The sequence below is a fragment of the Trichoderma asperellum genome, chromosome 1 (assembly GCF_020647865.1).
Source record: "Trichoderma asperellum chromosome 1, complete sequence".
Classification (NCBI taxonomy): Eukaryota; Fungi; Ascomycota; class Sordariomycetes; order Hypocreales; family Hypocreaceae; genus Trichoderma; species Trichoderma asperellum.
In genome coordinates, this window is record NC_089415.1 from 1700610 (window position 1) to 1719144 (window position 18535).

The 18535-nt window shown below is 49.4% G+C and overlaps 6 protein-coding genes across 6 annotated transcripts; all 6 read left to right on the forward strand.

Moving 5' to 3' along the window:
- Positions 1-162: 162 nt before the first annotated feature.
- On the forward strand, positions 163-1717 carry TrAFT101_000523 (uncharacterized protein; the record flags this gene model as incomplete). The annotated part of the gene is made up of 4 exons (XM_024905901.1): positions 163-339; positions 413-533; positions 607-1291; positions 1363-1717. The coding sequence occupies 4 exons, from the start codon at positions 163-165 to the stop codon at positions 1715-1717; spliced, it is 1338 nt and encodes a 445-aa protein (XP_024764729.1).
- Positions 1718-4009: 2292 nt separating this feature from the next.
- On the forward strand, positions 4010-6509 carry TrAFT101_000524 (uncharacterized protein; the record flags this gene model as incomplete). The annotated part of the gene is made up of 3 exons (XM_024903268.1): positions 4010-4659; positions 4773-5567; positions 5639-6509. The coding sequence occupies 3 exons, from the start codon at positions 4010-4012 to the stop codon at positions 6507-6509; spliced, it is 2316 nt and encodes a 771-aa protein (XP_024764730.1).
- A 4457-nt stretch (positions 6510-10966) lies between these two features.
- TrAFT101_000525 (uncharacterized protein) lies at positions 10967-11272 on the forward strand (the record flags this gene model as incomplete). The annotated part of the gene is made up of 1 exon (XM_066126057.1): positions 10967-11272. One exon carries the CDS (start codon positions 10967-10969, stop codon positions 11270-11272), a length of 306 nt encoding a protein of 101 aa, XP_065982154.1.
- A 496-nt stretch (positions 11273-11768) lies between these two features.
- TrAFT101_000526 (uncharacterized protein) lies at positions 11769-13576 on the forward strand (the record flags this gene model as incomplete). Its single annotated transcript, XM_066126058.1, has 10 exons — positions 11769-11779; positions 11844-11955; positions 12022-12183; positions 12502-12587; positions 12662-12843; positions 12904-13062; positions 13128-13221; positions 13313-13382; positions 13460-13473; positions 13543-13576. 10 exons carry the CDS (start codon positions 11769-11771, stop codon positions 13574-13576), a joined length of 924 nt encoding a protein of 307 aa, XP_065982155.1.
- A 3463-nt stretch (positions 13577-17039) lies between these two features.
- Positions 17040-17468, forward strand: TrAFT101_000527 (uncharacterized protein; the record flags this gene model as incomplete). The annotated part of the gene is made up of 1 exon (XM_066126059.1): positions 17040-17468. One exon carries the CDS (start codon positions 17040-17042, stop codon positions 17466-17468), a length of 429 nt encoding a protein of 142 aa, XP_065982156.1.
- Positions 17469-18049: 581 nt separating this feature from the next.
- On the forward strand, positions 18050-18527 carry TrAFT101_000528 (uncharacterized protein; the record flags this gene model as incomplete). Its single annotated transcript, XM_024909361.2, has 2 exons — positions 18050-18153; positions 18236-18527. The coding sequence occupies 2 exons, from the start codon at positions 18050-18052 to the stop codon at positions 18525-18527; spliced, it is 396 nt and encodes a 131-aa protein (XP_024764732.2).
- Positions 18528-18535: the final 8 nt, after the last annotated feature.

The following is an 18535-nucleotide window of genomic DNA, read 5'->3' on the forward strand; positions in this document are numbered from 1 at the left end:
ATGGCTGCCATCTGAGAGAAAAGTGAAGGGAGTTGTTTTGACCTGGGGTTCTTATTATGAACATCGGGTGCCCTGCCTTTATCTCGTGTTCCCCCAGATCTCGATGGCACTCTCAATCGTTCACGTCATTCATACTTCAGCGGGAAGAAGAGAGCAGCAACCATGCTTCGAAGATCATCACTCGTCGTCATAGCAGCTGTTGTTACTGCAGCCGCTGCTACTACTCTGTCTTTTAGATCAGACCAGGAGCCTGGTAACGGCACGGAATTGAGTCTTGTTGAGCAGCCCGTCAACACAGAAGCAGAGCCATCTGACTGGATTGCCCTCCCATTGTGCGCTGTAAGTGTGTAATCTGTCCAAACATGACAGTAGCCAATGCCACACAAGCTAACTAGGGTTTACAATTCGATAGCTCAACTGCGTTACCATCGCTTGTTCCAAGCTCGATATATCCTGCATTTGCAAGAATGTGGAGCAGCCATCCCATACTTTATCATGCCTCAAGTCATCATGCAGCTTTTCCGACAGTCTACGTATGCTTTTTTCAACTTTTCTTTCAGGCTTTTCCAAACATTGTTCGCGGGTATAGTTAACATTTCGTCTTAGTTACAATGAGCCTCGCCAAGGACTCGTGCGGTTCCCCAGTACGAGATCGCTCCGGCAGGTTCAAGGTAATGAATTATTCTCTCGGTTTCACAACTCTTACTATCGCTGTTATTCGCTTCGCATCCAAGTTTCTCTTCAGCATCCGACAAGGGTTTGGACCGGATGACTGGGCACTGTTTGCAGCAGCATTTATCGGCATACCTTGCATCGCCTTCAACGTCTGGGGACTCATTGACAATGGGCTGGGCAAAGATATCTGGACGCTAGCTCCAAGTACCATTTCCAAGCTCGCTCAATGGTTTGTGGCGATGGAGGTTTTCTATGTGGTGATTATGACGGTTATCAAAACCAGCCTCATGCTCTTTTACCTCGACTTGTTCACGGGAACCCAATTTCGCAAATTGATATGGGGAACAGTCATCTTACTCGCCGCTTCTTGCGTCAGCTTCGTTATCGGAACCCTTGTGCAGTGTGTTCCATTGGAATTCACCTGGGAGCAGTTTGACGGTAGCGACTCCGCTCAAGGGCAGTGCATCAATGTCAACGCATTCGGATGGGCAAACGCAGCTGTCAACATTGCGATAGATTTCTGGCTCCTTGCGATTCCTCTAATCCAGCTATACAAGCTGGATACACACTGGAAGAGAAAGCTAAGTGCAGCCAGCATGTTCCTGACGGCAGTAATGTATGGCTTCTCTATCTATTTTCTCTCATCTCCACTATAGACGTTCGACTTGCTAACTTTGTTATTATTAGAGCTACGATCATCTCCATTGTCCGACTCCAGTCACTCTTCCACTTTGGCAATTCTGCGAATCCAACATGGGATCATTGGAACGTTGCCTATTGGTCTACCGTCGAAGTCAACGTGAGCATTATCTGCACGTGTCTTCCATCTATACGGCTTATCTTGGCACATTTATTTCCTCGAGTCATCGGTTCAAGTCTTGTTCTGCCTCCAGTGTCCGAAGACTCTTGGATTGGTGAAAAGATCACCAGCCCAAATCCTTTGGACGTGGAATCGCACGAGCTATGCAACAGCAGAAGCATAGACGGAACTTCGAAGACGAGCGTATCTGTACAACATATCGGTGGGATTTTCCAAGACTAACTATGCTTCCTGCTCTTAAGTGGCTGGAAATTACCAAGATGAATATAGCAATGGGATGCATGACAGATGTTTGAAAGAAAATGCGGGTCTCATTTTCAAGGAGATGGAGCCTTAGAGACATCCCTCTCTCGGAGTATAAAATGACAGGACGAGAGAGCCAAACAAAAAAAGTAACAAAAGAGGAAACAAAAAATTGTACTTGTATCAGTCTGGGTCCTGGGAGGGGATCAAGGTAAAAAGAGCAGCCACAGCGGCAATCTCGAGTTAACCGATAAAGATATCGGGAGAGGTTGGATTATACCGCGATTCACTGCTTGGCATTCATGGAAAAGGGTTAGACTTTTTATGTTGTCGTGGTGACAACTTTTGAAAGGACAGGCGTACGTCAAAATGCCTCGTCGCTCCATCTTCTTTTCTTCTTTTCTTCGTCTTCGTTTTCTTCTTCTTTTTATGGCCGCCAACCAGGCTCACAGACTTCTTTGTTCTATATCATTAACTTTTACAGACACGTTCCCATTTATTCTACTGGTCATCGCCGTATCTCAAAGATTGATGTCTAATGCAGCATCGTAACTCCTTGAGGCATCGCTCTACAAATCAACGTGCACATCCCGAAACTGAAAGCTGGCCCGGTGATAACTGTCTCCACTCTCCGAAAGATAATGCAAGGGCGTATAACATCACCAACTAGTGCTCTTGGCCGCATAATGATATCAGACACACAAAAGAGGGTATCACTTGGATAAGAGGGTTCCCGTTTGGGCCGCAACGCAGCACTGCAGCCGAGACACTGAAGGTGGCTACTTCCCGGATGCCGTACCAGGTCATATAGGCAGTATGCGTACATACACATGATGGGATACCCGCAGCTGGGCTGAAGCACAGCAGTTTCACATGCATATTGGAGGTTTCAGCTTGATACTATACAGTATACGCCAAGTGCTACCTATTACTTCTACGTACTACTACTATTCGCATGAGTGCTGCTCTACACTGGGTGGCGGCACAGTCGTCGGAAAATCCATTACTGTGAGAGAGGCCTGAGTGTGTCTCAGATAAGCAGCAGCGCTGCAAGGGAGAATTCCAGCGAGTTGGTTGGTACACGCGGCAGAAGCTCAGCCCAGATATCACAACCTACCCGAGAGCCTGCTCCAAACACGAATAATTAGTACCAGGTAGCAGCAGTTTATGCATTGCGTACATACAGCACAATCCACCTTCGGCCGGCTGTGAACCCCAGGGACATACATCGGTATAGCGACGGATGCCTGACAGCTGAACCGCAGCTCTGGGCTCAGATGCCTCCCCTAATGTAAAATCAAGTGAATCTCAGCCTGATTATAACGGATACATAATGCTGCAGCTACCTTGTACTGCTGCGGCCAATAGAAGTCCGAACCCCCAGGCGCTGCCCCCAGAAGATGTCTGCCCTTGTATATACGAAGTGCTCCATGCGCAAACGCAAAGTAAAACCCCCTTACCTTACACGACTGACTTGGAGCACGTACCGGCTTCCAACGAAGCAACGGCTTAGATAATCGGAAACCGGTCTAGTTCCTGCTTGAGGATGGCCTGAGCCCCAAAAAAGTGGCTTCCCAAGGACGCGCCATCCACGAACCAGGGAAAGCGAAGTGGGCGGCTCTCACGGGTCAGCCGCGATGACATGTTGCCTGTCCTTATTACTGACCTTTTTGGCCTTGCAAGGAACAAGCAGTTTTTATGACCAGCTGCTTGTGCTCTTTTTGTGCATTGGACAGAGCTCGCCGTTTCCAATTGCGCGCCGTGTGTCGACATTGCATCACGTATACGGCTGAGGTACCCGCACCATCGCCAAAACAACGAGACGCTTGGGACGAGCTCAACCTTTGCCAAACGCCACAGAATCCGTTCCTTACAATGACGCCGTGATTTCGTCTTTTCCGCATCTCTCACACATCGTTGGCACATTTGCTTGGCGCTTGCCGACATTCTCTCCATCAAACTTGGAGTTTGGCGCGCCCTTCGTTCTTTTTGCCCTTTTCTCTTCCTATTTCGACGTGGCCCTTTTTTTGCGTCTCCCCTAGCCCAAGAGGCTTGTGAAACACTCCGCAGCTCTAGCCCCGAGCCTACATCACCAGGAGCAAGGCTGAGCCATCGAGAAACCTAAACGGCGGCTGCAAGAAAATCAAATCGGCAGCCAAATGGCCGCGAGTCCATCACCATAATTCTATTATTACCACTTTTATAACCATTAAAACAACAACAAGCGAGCAGTATCAACTCGTTACGATACCCGCCCTCCCGCCTCCTACCATGCCTCGATACCGTCCCGCGACCACGGGATACGAACGCTTAGCGCAGGCAGACCTCAGCGACGACTCCGACACTGACCTCCTCGCCGAATCGACCGCATCTCTCCAGGCCTCGTCTGCGCCTCGATATGCTCCCTCCCGCCCTCGCCCTCGGTCGAGCGTCACCAGCCCCAAACTTGGCCCCTCAAGGCCTAAATTCCGTCGCCGTCTGGGAAGCAATGGCGGCGTCGACATCAAAGCCATCAATGCCCGGCTGGAACGCTGGGCCGAAGAAATCGCGGCCAAGTTCAAGCGCAAGGGCAGGCACAGCATAGGCGAAGAAGAGCGGCTAGAGATTCACCACTCTGTCTTCCAGGCGCCCGAGGGCGTGCGGCCTATATCCGCTGAGGCTCTGGCGGAGGCGCAGCTCAGCGTCATGACTAAAGCTGAGTTTGATGCTGTCATTGAAAGTGTACGGCAGGCAATCCGGCAAGAGGTACATCCCAGCATGATCTCGCAGGGCAGCTCTGGTAGCTACTTTGCCCGTGATCCTGATGGAAAGATTGTTGGTGTTTTCAAGCCCAAAGATGAGGAGCCATACGCAGCAGGCAACCCCAAGTGGAACAAATGGATACATCGAAACCTGTTCCCCTGTTTCTTTGGACGAGCTTGGTAAGTCTAAATCCTAATCCAACACATCCATCCTCCCAAATTTATCAACCAGTGTGTGTATAAGTGGACATGTGATGTACATGATGCTAACTGAATGGCTCTACAAAACATAGTCTTATCCCCAATCTCTCTTACGTTAGCGAAGCGGCAGCCTATGTGCTTGATTGCCAGCTACGAACGCACCTGGTTCCATATACCGATGTAGTATGGTTATCATCAAAATCATTCCACTATCCCTTCTGGGATCGGCGCAGTTTCCACAAGAAGAAGAAGCCTCTCCCTCCCAAGCCCGGTAGTTTTCAAGTCTTCCTCAAGGGCTTCAAAGACGCCAACGTCTTTCTACGAGAGAATCCCTGGCCGGACCAATACTGGGCAGGTTTCCGTTCAAATGATGCTAATCGGCAGAAGAGGAAGCGATGGGCTGATAATTGCCGACCATCTAGTTCTGCTTCTGTGGATGATGCAGGATCTAGCGACGAGGAACACGATGGTCGCGATAATCAAGCCCCGGGAGCCAATAAATTCGTATGGACAGAACAGCTAAAGCAGTCGTTCCGGGAGGAACTAGAGAAGCTTGTTATCCTGGACTATATCATGAGAAACACGGATCGTGGCCTTGATAACTGGATGGTCAAGGTGGACTGGGAGACGAACACAGTATCGCTGGCGTCAGACCCTGTGCAAATTAACATGGAGCCCGTCACAGAGGAAGATGAAGAACAGATTAATGTCCGCCCTATTGGCGCCTCTGAGATGCCGCCCCAGCCCACTCGAGCCTCATACCCTTACAAGCGCCAGAATCCCATGAAGGCGTCCTCTCCCCGCGGGAAAAAAGAGCCGAATATGTCACTCGGTGCTATTGACAATTCGCTCTCGTGGCCCTGGAAGCATCCAGATGCTTGGCGAAGGTTAGTTTACATGCTGCAAAAAAGATAATACTCTTTTTTGAAGGATTGTTGTGGCTAACATTATAATGCAGCTTTCCCTTTGGCTGGCTATTCCTCCCGGTTGATCTCATCGGCAGACCATTCTCACAAAAGACCAGAGATCATTTCCTACCGCTCCTCACTTCCACTGCGTGGTGGAGCGAGACACAAATGGCCCTGAAGAGGGTATTTCAAATGGACGAAGATTTCCAGGAGCGCATGTTTGCCAAGCAGATTGCTGTCATGAAGGGCCAAGCCTGGAACGTTGTAGAGGCTCTCAAGACTCCGGATCACGGCCCACTGGAGCTGACTCGCCGAGCAAAAGTCTGTGTATGGGATGATCTCGTCGATATACCGGTTGCTGTACCAATGAGAATGACTTCGTCAGAGATGCGCCGCAGCACTACTCAGCGACAATCATTGGACGAAGCTGATATCACGGGCTCCATCCCAACGAACAGGGTTCCTGTTGATGATCTTCTTGGTCTTGCCTCAGCGCCGGCAGAAATGCCTCGATCTGGTAGATTTGACACGGCGAGTCCGCCGAATGAATCTCTTCTAGCCCCTGATGAGTCATCCGAAGCTTTTGGCTCTGCCAAACTGTCGGTGGATTCCCAATCCCAATCTAATAGAGGCTATCAAGCCCCAGGCCCTGCCCGCACTCTCAACATGTACGAGCCAGAACGCAGCCAAAATCAGAAGCATCAGCGGCGGTACTCGTATGCCACTCCTGTAACGCGGCAGCACAGCAATAGTATAGCTCAACAGCTGTATGGGGACATTTCGTACCGCGCTGATGACGACGACCTCGAAGGGGACCTCGGCTATGCCACCGCCGAAGGACAGATGAGCCATCAGAGAAAGGTCATTGTGGAGAGGCTGGAAGCAGTCAAAAGCAGGAACCCTGTTTTCACATGGTGTTAGGCGTGGCAGGTCAGCACTAAACTGACTATCCATGCTTTCCGGCGCGTCCTATTACACATTGCATTCTAATACTAGTACTACAACTAGCATCAAGGGTGGGGGACTTGGAAGGGCTTAGATTTGGAATTTATACGAATTGCATTCATGGTGCTGATATGTTATTGGGGCTTTTTTTCGGGCTGGGATTTTTTCTGGAGTATTTTGTACCGGGAGTTGATAATAAGAAGTTCTTTTTAGAAATGATTTGGATCCGCTTTGACGGCACGGAAACTTATTCGATGCTTCATTTACCGTCGGAAAGGTCGATGTATTCGTTCAGTGTGGGCGTGACGTGCTCTCTGATATGTGTTCCTTGTAGCCCGCGGTCGCTTACTGCATTTGTATTCCTAAACACGCAGTCACAGGGCTCTAGGCAGACTGTTACTGGCCATGTAAGGAAGAGGAGCAAAATCTGCATAGCGTAAGACGGAGATGAAAATGTGACCCTAAATCGGGAAAGCGACGGCCTCTTAAACAGCCTGATCATCAACAAAGGCGCGTATCCCTGGAACCGCTGGGTCGTCATCTGATTCGAATAAACGACCGAGAACTTATCAACTTGCTTGCGTCCAAATCCCCAGACAGAGGTCTGACCGCATACAAACAGAGGCGTGTCTGGAGATTAGCTGAAGTCACCACGTTTCCGCCTTCCGCCTCAAGGACGGAAGTAAGCCTAAAGTTTGAATAGACGGTCTAGAAGCTGTTTAATGCTCTCCTCGCATCTCACGGATGTCATATTCTTCTGTAGCTTCGCGGCACTGCCCGGTCGGACAGCCGCAAAAACCAATTATCTGAATGAGCGGTTCCTCTCGTACTACCTCGCGTTCGAAAATCGAATTAGTAGCATATGTTGGCGAGAACTATCAACCAGTGTAATGCTTCCGCCTCGATTCCAAGACTAGGAGATAAATGCCCAGCGCCTTCGTCGCATTGGCTGCTATTAATTAGCACGGAACAAGTCTTGATGGTGATGATAAAGGTTCAACAGGCCCAAGGAGAGCTCTCAGGGCGAGGGAGCCATTTAATAGAAATTGCTTCCTGGAGTACCCAATCCCGACATCATAGCAAGCGATTTCGCCATCCTGGTGAAAAGCATGCTTGACTTCGGCTAAATTCGCGTGCTTGTCGGGAAGATGAACCCATAGCCAGATCAAAAAATGCACGGGTGTCGGACCGCCAGCTTGTCTCCTCCGTACGCTCATGAAACTCCCTCGTCGTTCATGGGCCGGCTGCATTACATGCAGGGCTTCAAGAACACTCCGGATATTTGGCAAATTTAGCCCGGCTTTGACGAACCGCGGCGTATGAGAGCAATGCCAAAACCAAGCCCCAGATACTCGTACGAGTAGACACTAGGTTTCTCGCTCGTTGCTTTTGTAAAGCTACAGTTGAAAAGAAAATCAAGCCAGAAACGCTGTATCCAAGCTGTCGGGACCATTGAACCAGAGTGTCGGGTCAAAAGGGGCTAGGGCAGGGACCCCTGCCACAGTTCCGCTCACGGCTCCATGCATTCGTAACGAAAACTAATGTCAGAAGCGGTCCGCAAGGTTCAGGGGGACGAATCATGGTTTCCATCAGCTCACTTCGTACCTTGAAGTGCTATTGTCAGTACTGGGCCATAGTTTCCTCGCATTTGTTTCTCAACAACATGGGCCCATTTGATCAATAAGCCCAGCCGGGAAGCTAAGCACAATGTGGCACAGCCTTTTAGGAAAACGACTAGCTGATCAAAGTCTTGATTTAGTGGGCAGAGCGGATCAAGAATGGTAACGTTTCCACCGCGGTATTCAGATGATATAGCACTAATACTCTTGCCAATTATCATTTTGAATGATGTTTGTCGACCGCTCTTTTACCCATATATCCTCAGCAGCGGGTGGATACAGAACATGGCAGTGGCCAATAACATAATACTGTTCGTGCACTTGCAAGTCGAAAAGAGGATAGCCAAGTTGCCGCCTTTGTTTTCATAATGCGAAGAATTCGCGTATCTATTATGTCGAAACCTGTCGGCTGCAGCTCATAGCTGATACGTTAAAGATTTCTAACGGAAGCAATCGGCTGACAGGGCCATGCCCAGGCTTCCTTGGAACTCCGTACATCTGCTCAATTCCTTCTCCGGGGCGTTATCAATCTTTTGTCGCGGATTTAAGCAAGGTAGGAACCAGGCATCAGCTGCTAATAATTTAAGCAGCGCCACATCCTTCGGTCCGCGCAGCGCTTGTACGACATGCCCTCCCTGCGGTCCCATAATAAGAGAGCACATGCTGGCCAACGCTTAATTTGAAGATACTACTTGTGTTTGTTTCGCGTGCCCTGAATACGTAACGTCTGCGGATATTCCGGGCCTAGGACGTACAGTACTCGAGCAAAGTAGAGCACACGGCAGAACGGCTAAGGTGGCCACAGTGGGATCAGCAATTAAAAGAACCGCGTTGTCGTATTCATCTCAATCTCACTGTTTCTGAGGGACTAAAAAGTCGCACCACGGCAGCGCCTCCCAGGCACTCCCCTAGAAGTGCTACGAGATCCGAGGGATCCCCGTAGCAGTGCGGCGTCTAGTCGTCGCCGTCCAAACAGCCTGTTGTATCTGCCTACCGTAGCATGGGGGGGCCAGCCCTGGTTGTGTTGAGCCCCTCATACATGCTGAGCTCTCTAGCATTGCAGCGACATCCATTCATTCGGCTTGCTAGCCAGTGCTGGCTCTCAATTTCATGGGATATGCTGTTTAAATGCCGCTTGGAATTCTTATTGCTCTATTGACTCTGGATATCTGCGCAGCCGGCAGCTTTCTCCGCAGCTTTGATTGCCGCGCATCCCTTTATCATCCTGTATATGGAGTAAAGTAAGCCTATAGGCCGGCGGTGGTTTTGTCTCCATGATCCCTTTCCCCTCGGCAGCAATTTGGCGGAACTTCTCCCCCTTCATCGCCAAACGCTAGTGAATGACAACTGTTTGGATGCCAAAGTGAAAGGGAAAAGAGAAGCTTGCTTATCTGGCCAACTCCACACCTGACAACTCGTCTGGCTGGCCCAATTCATATCCACAAGATCTGCAGTCGCTTGAGTAGGTCTCGCGGAACCAAAAGTCCCAGCTTGGGAGCCCAAAAGTCATTGCCAACGTGGCAATGGCATTCGGCGGTTCAGCAATCCCAAAGTTGGCGTGTCATGAGCGGTGAGAGGCTGCTGGTTCATGGGGACGCCGCAGTCATTGCAACGCTCGATAGAGCCTTGCCCGCAGATACATATGCGCGTGGTGACCATTATGGCGAACTCGCCGTCATACCTCAGCTCAAGCCCATCCGCAAGTAATGCTCATGACCGTCATTTTGTGGACCCATGCCGTACAAACGCAAACCCCCTTTCCGAGAGTGCCTCGTGCCTTTGGCGACTGATTCTTCGGCACGCATTGCTGCTAGCACATGCATATGGACGGGTATGTGGGCATGTGCCACCCTACCTCCCCCTGCTCACTCACCAAGCTGTCGGTTTTATCAAGCGGGAGTACGGAATAATACTTGCAACTTTCAACAGACAATAAAAAAAGGCAAGTCATTTCTTTTTCAAACGCTTGTCACTTGTCCCGCTTTTGTCAATCAGTAATAAACATAGGCGCCCTGATGAAACAGGCAGAAATATCATACTTCAGCCAGAAAGTCGAACAACGACATGGTAGGTCTTTTGATTGCTTCCCCCTCCCCGGCCGCTCTTTGCCAGGCAGGCCGGTGAAAGAAGCATTCTGCTGTATGAAAGAGTACATTGCGGTGCTGTTTAGATTGATACCGTACCAACCAACAAAGGCTTCTTACTCGATCGCTGCCTAAGGGATTGGAAAGCTTTTACCCAGTTGAGCCGACGGCATTAGTAGCCACAATCTTGCAGTCCATGGCCAGCTGTAACACATCGTACTCCGTACTTGATTCGAGGTGACGAAGCAGTATCTGCTTCTTTGCGAGCATGCCAGACAGTATTCGGGATAGCGTCGAGAATGGTCCTTGATCCTTGATCCACGATCAACGGCTCACGACCCGCGGCCCAGCAATCCAGAGAGTGAATGGTCCAAGAGTTGGGGCCAGGTGCTTTCCTTCTAGCGATTGCTAGTATCGACTTCTTTGGGGAGGGGAAAGAGGGCTCTAATAGATACGAACAGGCACTGGGGGTACACAAAGCACTGCCACTGCCATGATTATCATAACGGTACGGGCATCACTTGCCTGACGCCTTTAGCTCCGCCAGCAAGGTGTGCACGTCCTCCATATGTTTAGCATAAGCAGTAAAAGGTTAGGGTTTCAGGTACCAGGTACAGATTTGGTTATTCCCTAGTACAGAATGGCGACGGTTGTTGAAGCCTCGTCTATTCTCGGCACGCTAGGGTTATATTTCTGCCCAGCCTAGCCACGAGCATCTAGACTGTCCCATATGCTTGTTGACAGCGGTTCGAAACTGCATCGAGCCGAGACTGCATCAAGCTTACGCAGCGATGATGGCTGTTCCGTTGTGCTGGCACCAACAGGAAAGATCCAGTGGGAATGTCGCAGCTCCAATTCAGGCCTTGTTCGGGGACGTGTTATGTGCATCTCTAGAGTTCTAGACTTCTCAGACAGCTTTCTCCGCACGTCATTGCAGCATGCCAGCTTAACCTTGACGCTTCTGCATTATACCCCTGGCAGGCCTGGGTTCCAAGGATCGAGGTGGCACGAACAGCCGCTGAGCGCTCTCGTGTGATGCTCACGCAGGCAAGATCGGCGTATCCGTTGTGAGAAACGAAATGCGCTTCGGGCTAGTCAATGCAAGCTGATGTTTGTAAACTTGCTCCACTGTTTTCAACGAAGCGGAAAAGACACGCCTTGTTCTCTTTCTAATGGTTAGTTTGGCCACGATAGCAATATGTGTAGGCAGCGTCTCTTTTGGGGCTGGTTACGACACTGTAAGAGGAGCCTTTCTGGTGCAAGAGGGGTTACCTGAACGCCCAGACTGGGGCCACGCTTTTGGGTGCCACATGACTCCTTGAGCCCGAACAGCGTCTCATCAAAGACTGGAACTTAGTGATCGTATCAGTTGAGTCGGCATATATCACCGTACAAAAGTCTCCCCAGTGCTAGACAATCTCTTGTCAACAGCAGCTAGCGCCGTCGTGTCTTCTTTGAGATTATTTCCGTCCAACTCAAAGGAAACAACTTCTTTTTTCCTTGGAAGAAGAAAGGGACAAGAAAAGATCAAAATGGACACAGAGTACGAGGCTCCCAAGACACAGTCGAACTCGAATGGCTTGGCAAGGCCGCTAATACCGTGATAGGGATGGAACCGTCCCCCTTGACGAAACATATACAGAAACAGTCAGCTACCACGGACGTATTTTCCAGCAGCATGCCCTGGCAAAAAGGATATATTTTGCTCCGATCGATGAAGTTTGTTGCTTGTCTCGGAAGCCTCAAATATGTCGCTAGTTTCATATCTCCTGACATTGTGAATAGGAAGAAATAGCGCAATTAGGAGAGATGCACTCTATGCTCCGCACGGTCTTCGATAATAGACTGATATTTCCTCCTGTGAGCCGACCAAAGATGATTCTCGAATGCGGATTTGGTGCAGGAGACTGGTCTGTTGATGTCGCTGAGCAGCACCCAGACGCGGAGGTAGGTATTCACGCCTTGCTATTTCAAGCCCTTCGGTCACTCAGTAGAAGGCTGAGCTTGCATTGCACATATCCGCTCCAGAACAAGTCTTGAGATCAAATACATCCTCGCTTGGTAGTTCATAAAAGCAGCTGCGTCGTTGACAGCGAGAACCTTTGAGAATTATGCACAGCCTCCGACCATAATCGACAGCCTCATGAAATGGAGGATATGCTGAACTAGATTCTGAGGCCACGTCGCCGACCGGGCAGCTTCTGGATTGATGAAGAAAATAAGGAAATGCATGCCGGAGAGAAATACATGCTAACGAAACTCTAGGTCATCGGGTTAGACATTAGTCCGCACATGATCCCAGAAGAGTTGCCTGATAATCTGGACCTTCAAGTCGACGACCTAAACGGAGAGTGAGTGCCTTGGGATCTCACTCTATCAGCTGATAACACGAGAGCACTTGGCTAAGGACGTGAAAATATTATAGCTTCACATTTCCACCCGATCATTTCGACGTCGTACACAGCCAGTTGATGGCAGGCGGGATCCGCGCAAACCGCTGGCAAAGCTATCTGAAAGACATATACCGCGTGCTTCAACCTGGAGGTTGGTGCCAAATGGTCGAAATGTATTTCAACGCTCAATCAGATAACGGAACGCTGTCTCCAGGTAAATTCTAATATCTTTTGACGCAGTACAAGAGAGGTTGTTGTTTGCTGAACGAGCTAGATCACGCGCTTTCGAGATGGTCAAGCGGATATCTTGATGCCATGCATCCTCAAAAGGACCCACGAGCAGCTCTACGCCTCAAAGATTGGATGAAGAATGCAGGCTTCGTCGACATTGAATCACGTCTTCTGACTCTACCCATGTGCCCTTGGCCAAGCGGTATGCCATGCACGACGACATTCGAGGAGAAACAAACAGCCCAAATCTGACATGATGCGTTCTAGATCCCCGCGACCATGACATTGGTACTCTGAATGCAGGTATCGTAAGCCAGCTGCTCTATTCGATGGGTCTATATCCATTCACACAAATGCGAGAGTAAGTTCAGCCGCTATTTCTCCCTTGGAGGGTATCCTCCATATCACATAGACGGAAGAAATAGTGTTGACGTAATCTCGGGGAAAAATAGTATGCCTTTGGAAGATTTTCAGCTCATGGTGGCTCAAGCGAGAAATGAGGCCGCGAATCCTTCGTACAGGGTGCGTAAATACCCAATGCCAGGTATGCTAGCTGAGGGATGACATGGCTGACCAAGAACTCGATATACTGCGCGCAGGCCTATTTTCCATTGTGAGTCAACTTCAAACGACCTTCAAAGGTGAGATGGGAGGCGCTAATAGCTTACCAATAATGTTGCAGATATGTTTTTATCGGACGAAAACCGCTCCGGTGATTGAGAAGCCAGAGCTATAATCACACTGTGCGATTGGCAGGTGAAGAACATATTGGGAAGCTCAGCATGTACGAAGACGGAGGTTTGACCCAGAGCAGATATCTAGAGATAGGTCAGGGCGTCACATGGACAGGGATCCTTGCGGTAGAAGGAACATGAGACAGGCATCTTTGCGCAGAGGGCAGTGGGCTTGGTGGGCAGTTGAACGCCAATCGACAGAGTCAGGATGGACGAAAGCGTGGTATTGGATAACCAGAGCGGCGTGGTGGATGGTGGTCGATTGTGAGAGAAAAATGAAATAGATAAAGGGTGGAAAATGAAGAGAGGTCGAAAGAGAAGGAGACGGACAGCGGTTGAAAGAAGGTTTCGGGGGTAGATCTGGGGAAGGCAGGTGGCGCCTTAGTATCTGGTACTTGCCTCAACAATACGCGTCAGATCGTTCTCCGCACACCGGCAAGTATCGACTACTTCCGAGCAGGTACCTGATATCAGGGGCTAATTTGGCCGGAGTGCCTAAATCACATGCAGTTTGGCTCGAGTTGCTGAGATGGAGGGAATCCTTTTTCGACCTTTGCCCTTGACTTTGCATGAGTTGATTGATAGGTGGGCAGGCCAGGCAGCGGGACAGGCGAGATGAAGGAGCGGCATCATGGCGATGAATACGTGTGATATCTCCGATGACCTATCAGAAAGCGCGCCGGTAGCACTGGATACATACGGATGTGATGCTTGTATCTTACGATCCAGTGTTGGCAGTTATGTGCAGCTTCAAGGTACAAACAGGGGCTTATTTGCGTCCAGTTCTTCTAAGCCTGCAGTGCTGCCGCCGCTTGTCCCCATCTGTGCTGTTGCTAACAATGGGTCCTTTATTGCATAGGACTCTATCAACTTCGGTTTCATACATGCCTCCTCGCATGCCTAGTCAGAGATGATTGGAATGCTTCTGCTTGGGAGTATACGTCCAACGCTGCCGTCTCAGCTCTGCCTTCTTTTTTTTTTTTTTCCAAGCCAACTTTCCGTTTTCATTATTTAAAATATACAAGAAAAAAAAAAGGACGCGATATCTACCCTATTGCCAATTCAGGGGGGCCCAAAAGAAGCGAAGATATGATGTAGCTCACACGGTAGCAGAGTACTACTACTCCTCCGCGGATGGCGGGCAGCCAAGTCCGGTCACCACTACAAATCCAGCTCCTCTTATCAACCCCTACTTTACCAGGCCATTTTCAGTTTAACCTCGCTACCAGTGCCGCGGAATTCCCTAACCATGAGCGCCTGGGGACGAGTAGGAAGCGAAGCCGCTCCTGGTGAGCAGGCCTAGCGAACGAGCCAAGCAAAGGATCAGGAGCTACAGGCGACAGCTCAAGCTCAATCAACTAGGACGAGTATGTCTGCTTCTGCATCTTCGAATCCACTCTCGTGCGCAGCATTTCCCCTTCGGAGGAGGGGTCGTTAGACCCAAAACATGGCCTTGCTCCGTCCGGTTCGTCTGGATCGTGCTGCTCACTTCTCCTACTCTACTTGTATGAGCACGCGTTCATGCCTAACAAGCCGCATGCAGGCCTATGCAATCAAGCAACGATTAGCACTACTACTCGAACGCGGCATACTTGCGAGTACGAGCTAATAGGGACTAGGCTCTAGACTGCAAGGGGTGGTAGCAGCATACAGTACAAAAAATAGCTCGACTTACACATTTTCCCTCCAGTAGCCGTCAAAAACGAAGAGACCATCTCTCTTGGGCAGGTCGCAGAAAATACAACAGCGATTGATAAGTTGTGGCGGACCACAGATCAGAGACTGCCAACAGTTATGGAGCTGATGACGGCAGGGCGAGTTTCACAAGGTTTGATGGGGGGGATTCTGCAGGCAGCACCAGTATAACTACCATGCAACACAGAGTGCAGGGCCAACATCCTAACCAGGGCTTTATGCAGACGACACGCTGCCCTGTAACGTTATGTATACCCCCAAAGTTGTCAGGGTTACAGAAGGTTTTGATCCAATGGAAACAAGCGTCTGCCTGTGGTCACGGAGCACACCTCAAATCGAGACCGTGCTTCGGCTGAACGCCAATTGAATCTATTCAACTCCTGCCTGAACGCCTCTTACTAGCTAGCATGGCGTTGCATTGGAGACGAATCGAGCGGCAATCGGCTGAAGCCGGTGAGGTTCAAAGCAAGGACACTGTTGCTTGCTGACGGTGATGCACACAGAGATCAGACGCAATCAAAGCCGGAAAATTGGACTCTTGATCTGCGAACAGCTATGGCGAACTCTGTGAATTAAAGACGAGGCTCAACAGGCTCTCTTCTGGTTTACCCGATATCCTCAAGTTTTAGAGAGGAATGGCCTTGAACTAACTTGACTACTAAATGAATACTGAAAGTTAGGTAAATGAACCAGGAAATCAGCCTGAACGGAAATCTGCATTCCTGGTATATTCAATATGCTCGACAACGAATGGGACAGCTCTATAGCCGGCAGCAAGTACTAGGCGGATCGTCCACTAAAGGCATTACTGTCTACGAATTCACATGTTTATCAACCATTTATATGGTATCTGACGGCAACTTGCTGCTTTTGGCAGTCATTCTATCTGCTCAACGCTTATACTCATTTGGTGGTGTTGTGTATATACATCTGGACATTGATTCAGTGCTGGCCGAGGCTGAGCTATCTAGTATGTAGGCTGTGAATTACCCTGTAGATAAGCTAACTTTCCACTTTTAACGCTCCTATTATTTGCCTTCGTATGATAATGGATTCTTCAGGCGAGATTTTTAGACAGATGCAGTAAAGGTAGAGTTAGAATAGATATTTCATTTTGAGCGTTTTTATATTACGGGAAAAAGCGTGCTTTCAACATATCTTTTTAATGGTATAGCTCACCAATAGTCAAATCCAAGCATCAATTACATATTTGGTATTTCAGCTGACCACATGCTCAAGAGAGAGAAAAAAAAAAAAAGAAGAACTTAAAAAAAGGAAAAATTAACTATCTCTCATATATACAATTATCTTTTGGATATACCTTCTCATTATATATTCTTGATGATGATTTCCAATAAGCTATTGAAATTGACTGCTTGTCGTGGCTGCACGAGGCGCACGGACCAACTAGAGCTAGGCGTAGATCCCCTCCAAATTTTAACTAATGCGGCTCAAATTCGAAGCTTCCCCTCCATGGTATGATTATCGCAGCTTCTACCAACAGATTTCGCAAAGCCTTCCACCCAATCTCGCTTCCTCGCGACTACTTCTCTTGATATTCACTCCAATGGCAGCCTCAAACTCATCAATGCCTCTTCTGGCAGCTCTGCAATGCTCGCGACACGCTCCGCTGCGCCTCTCACGAGCCCAATGCCTGTCCAAACCAGCCTCAGCCTCTCGATTCTACTCGGCAGATGCTGATGCCCCCCCGCCGCTGCTCCAGAAGCTCAAAGGCGAGCTCAAGACCGCCATGCGAGCCAAAGACGCCCCGAGGCTGTCTGTGCTCCGATCCATCATGTCCGCAAACCTCAATGCCTCCAAGACCAGCTCGCCGATCCGCACGGACGTCCAGCTGGTTGCCCTGATCCGCAAGCTGCAGAAGAGCGCGCAGGATGCCGTTGCGGATGCTCAGGCAGCCGGCCGAGACGATCTGGTGGAGAAGGAGAACCAGCAGATATCCATCTTGGACGAGTACGTTGCGGGAAGCGGCGTGCAGAGCCTGGGAGAGGCCGAAATCAAGGCTCTGATCAACGAGGCTATCGAGGCTGCCAAGGGCGCGGGCACAGCTGGCAAGTCTCTCATGGGAGACGTGATGAAGCGAGTCAATGCTGCTTTGGAGGGCAAAGACGTGGACAAGAAGTCAGTTGCAGCACTGGTCAAGGAGCTGACAAGCCAGTAAATCCGCCAATTGGCCTATTCGCCTCTGCGGCATATCATGAGGCATGTGGCACACACATAAAAAACTACCGCTTTTTAGCAGAGTGCAGCGTCTCTCTGCGTGTATCTCTCTCTGTACAATAACGATGAAAACAGCAATGATTAGAATTAAAAGGAGGGGTATTGAAACAACTTGTAAATTACGACGCCATCCACAGACACTCTTCTTTTTGGTTGAAAATGCATGAACATGATAGAAAAAACAACTCAAAAGTTCAGCTGGTGGTAATCTGTCACCATACGACTATTACCAGCACAAAATACCTAGCTAGTACTTGTATACGGGAGATAGAAAAGCGCCCGGTCCGAGAAAAGAAGCTATTTTATACTACCAGCCGGCCGCACGTGGCTTGAATGAAGAATAAAGCAAATCGAGTAAAGGGCGCAGTAGGGAAAACCATGAGTCACACCAAAAGAAAAAAAAAAGACACATATAAACAGACAACAAATTAAATTCTAATACCATCAATTCCGCTTCCTTCTTATTCTAAAATATCTGATATCCTTTTCGCAATCTATCTAGCATCTAATAAACCACACACAATGCCTCGCCAAAACGTCAGCTCCGGTTCCAAGTTCGAAGAGGAAATCGGATACTCCCGAGCCGTCATTGTTGACGACTGGGTCTTTGTGTCGGGAACCACTGGGTGAGAGACGGCGATAATCTTTGAAATATCTCTTTTTTCCTGCCCCCCCAGCTACGAGTTAACAAAATACATCAACCGGCAGATACAACTATGACACCGGCAAGATCTCTGAAGATGTCTACGAACAAACTGAGCAGACAATGGCCAATATCGACAAAGCATTGAGAGAGGCTGGTTCTTCCGTGTCTGAAGTTGTTCGCGTGCGGTATATTCTTCCGAACCGCAACGACTTCCCTTCCATCAAGCCGGTACTGAGAAAATGGTTTGGCGACGTGCGGCCTGCGGCGACAATGGTACAAGCCGAGCTTATGCTTGATGAGATGAAGATTGAAATCGAGGTGACGGCCAAGAAGGGAGCCGGAGCGACGAGCTAGTGATCCGA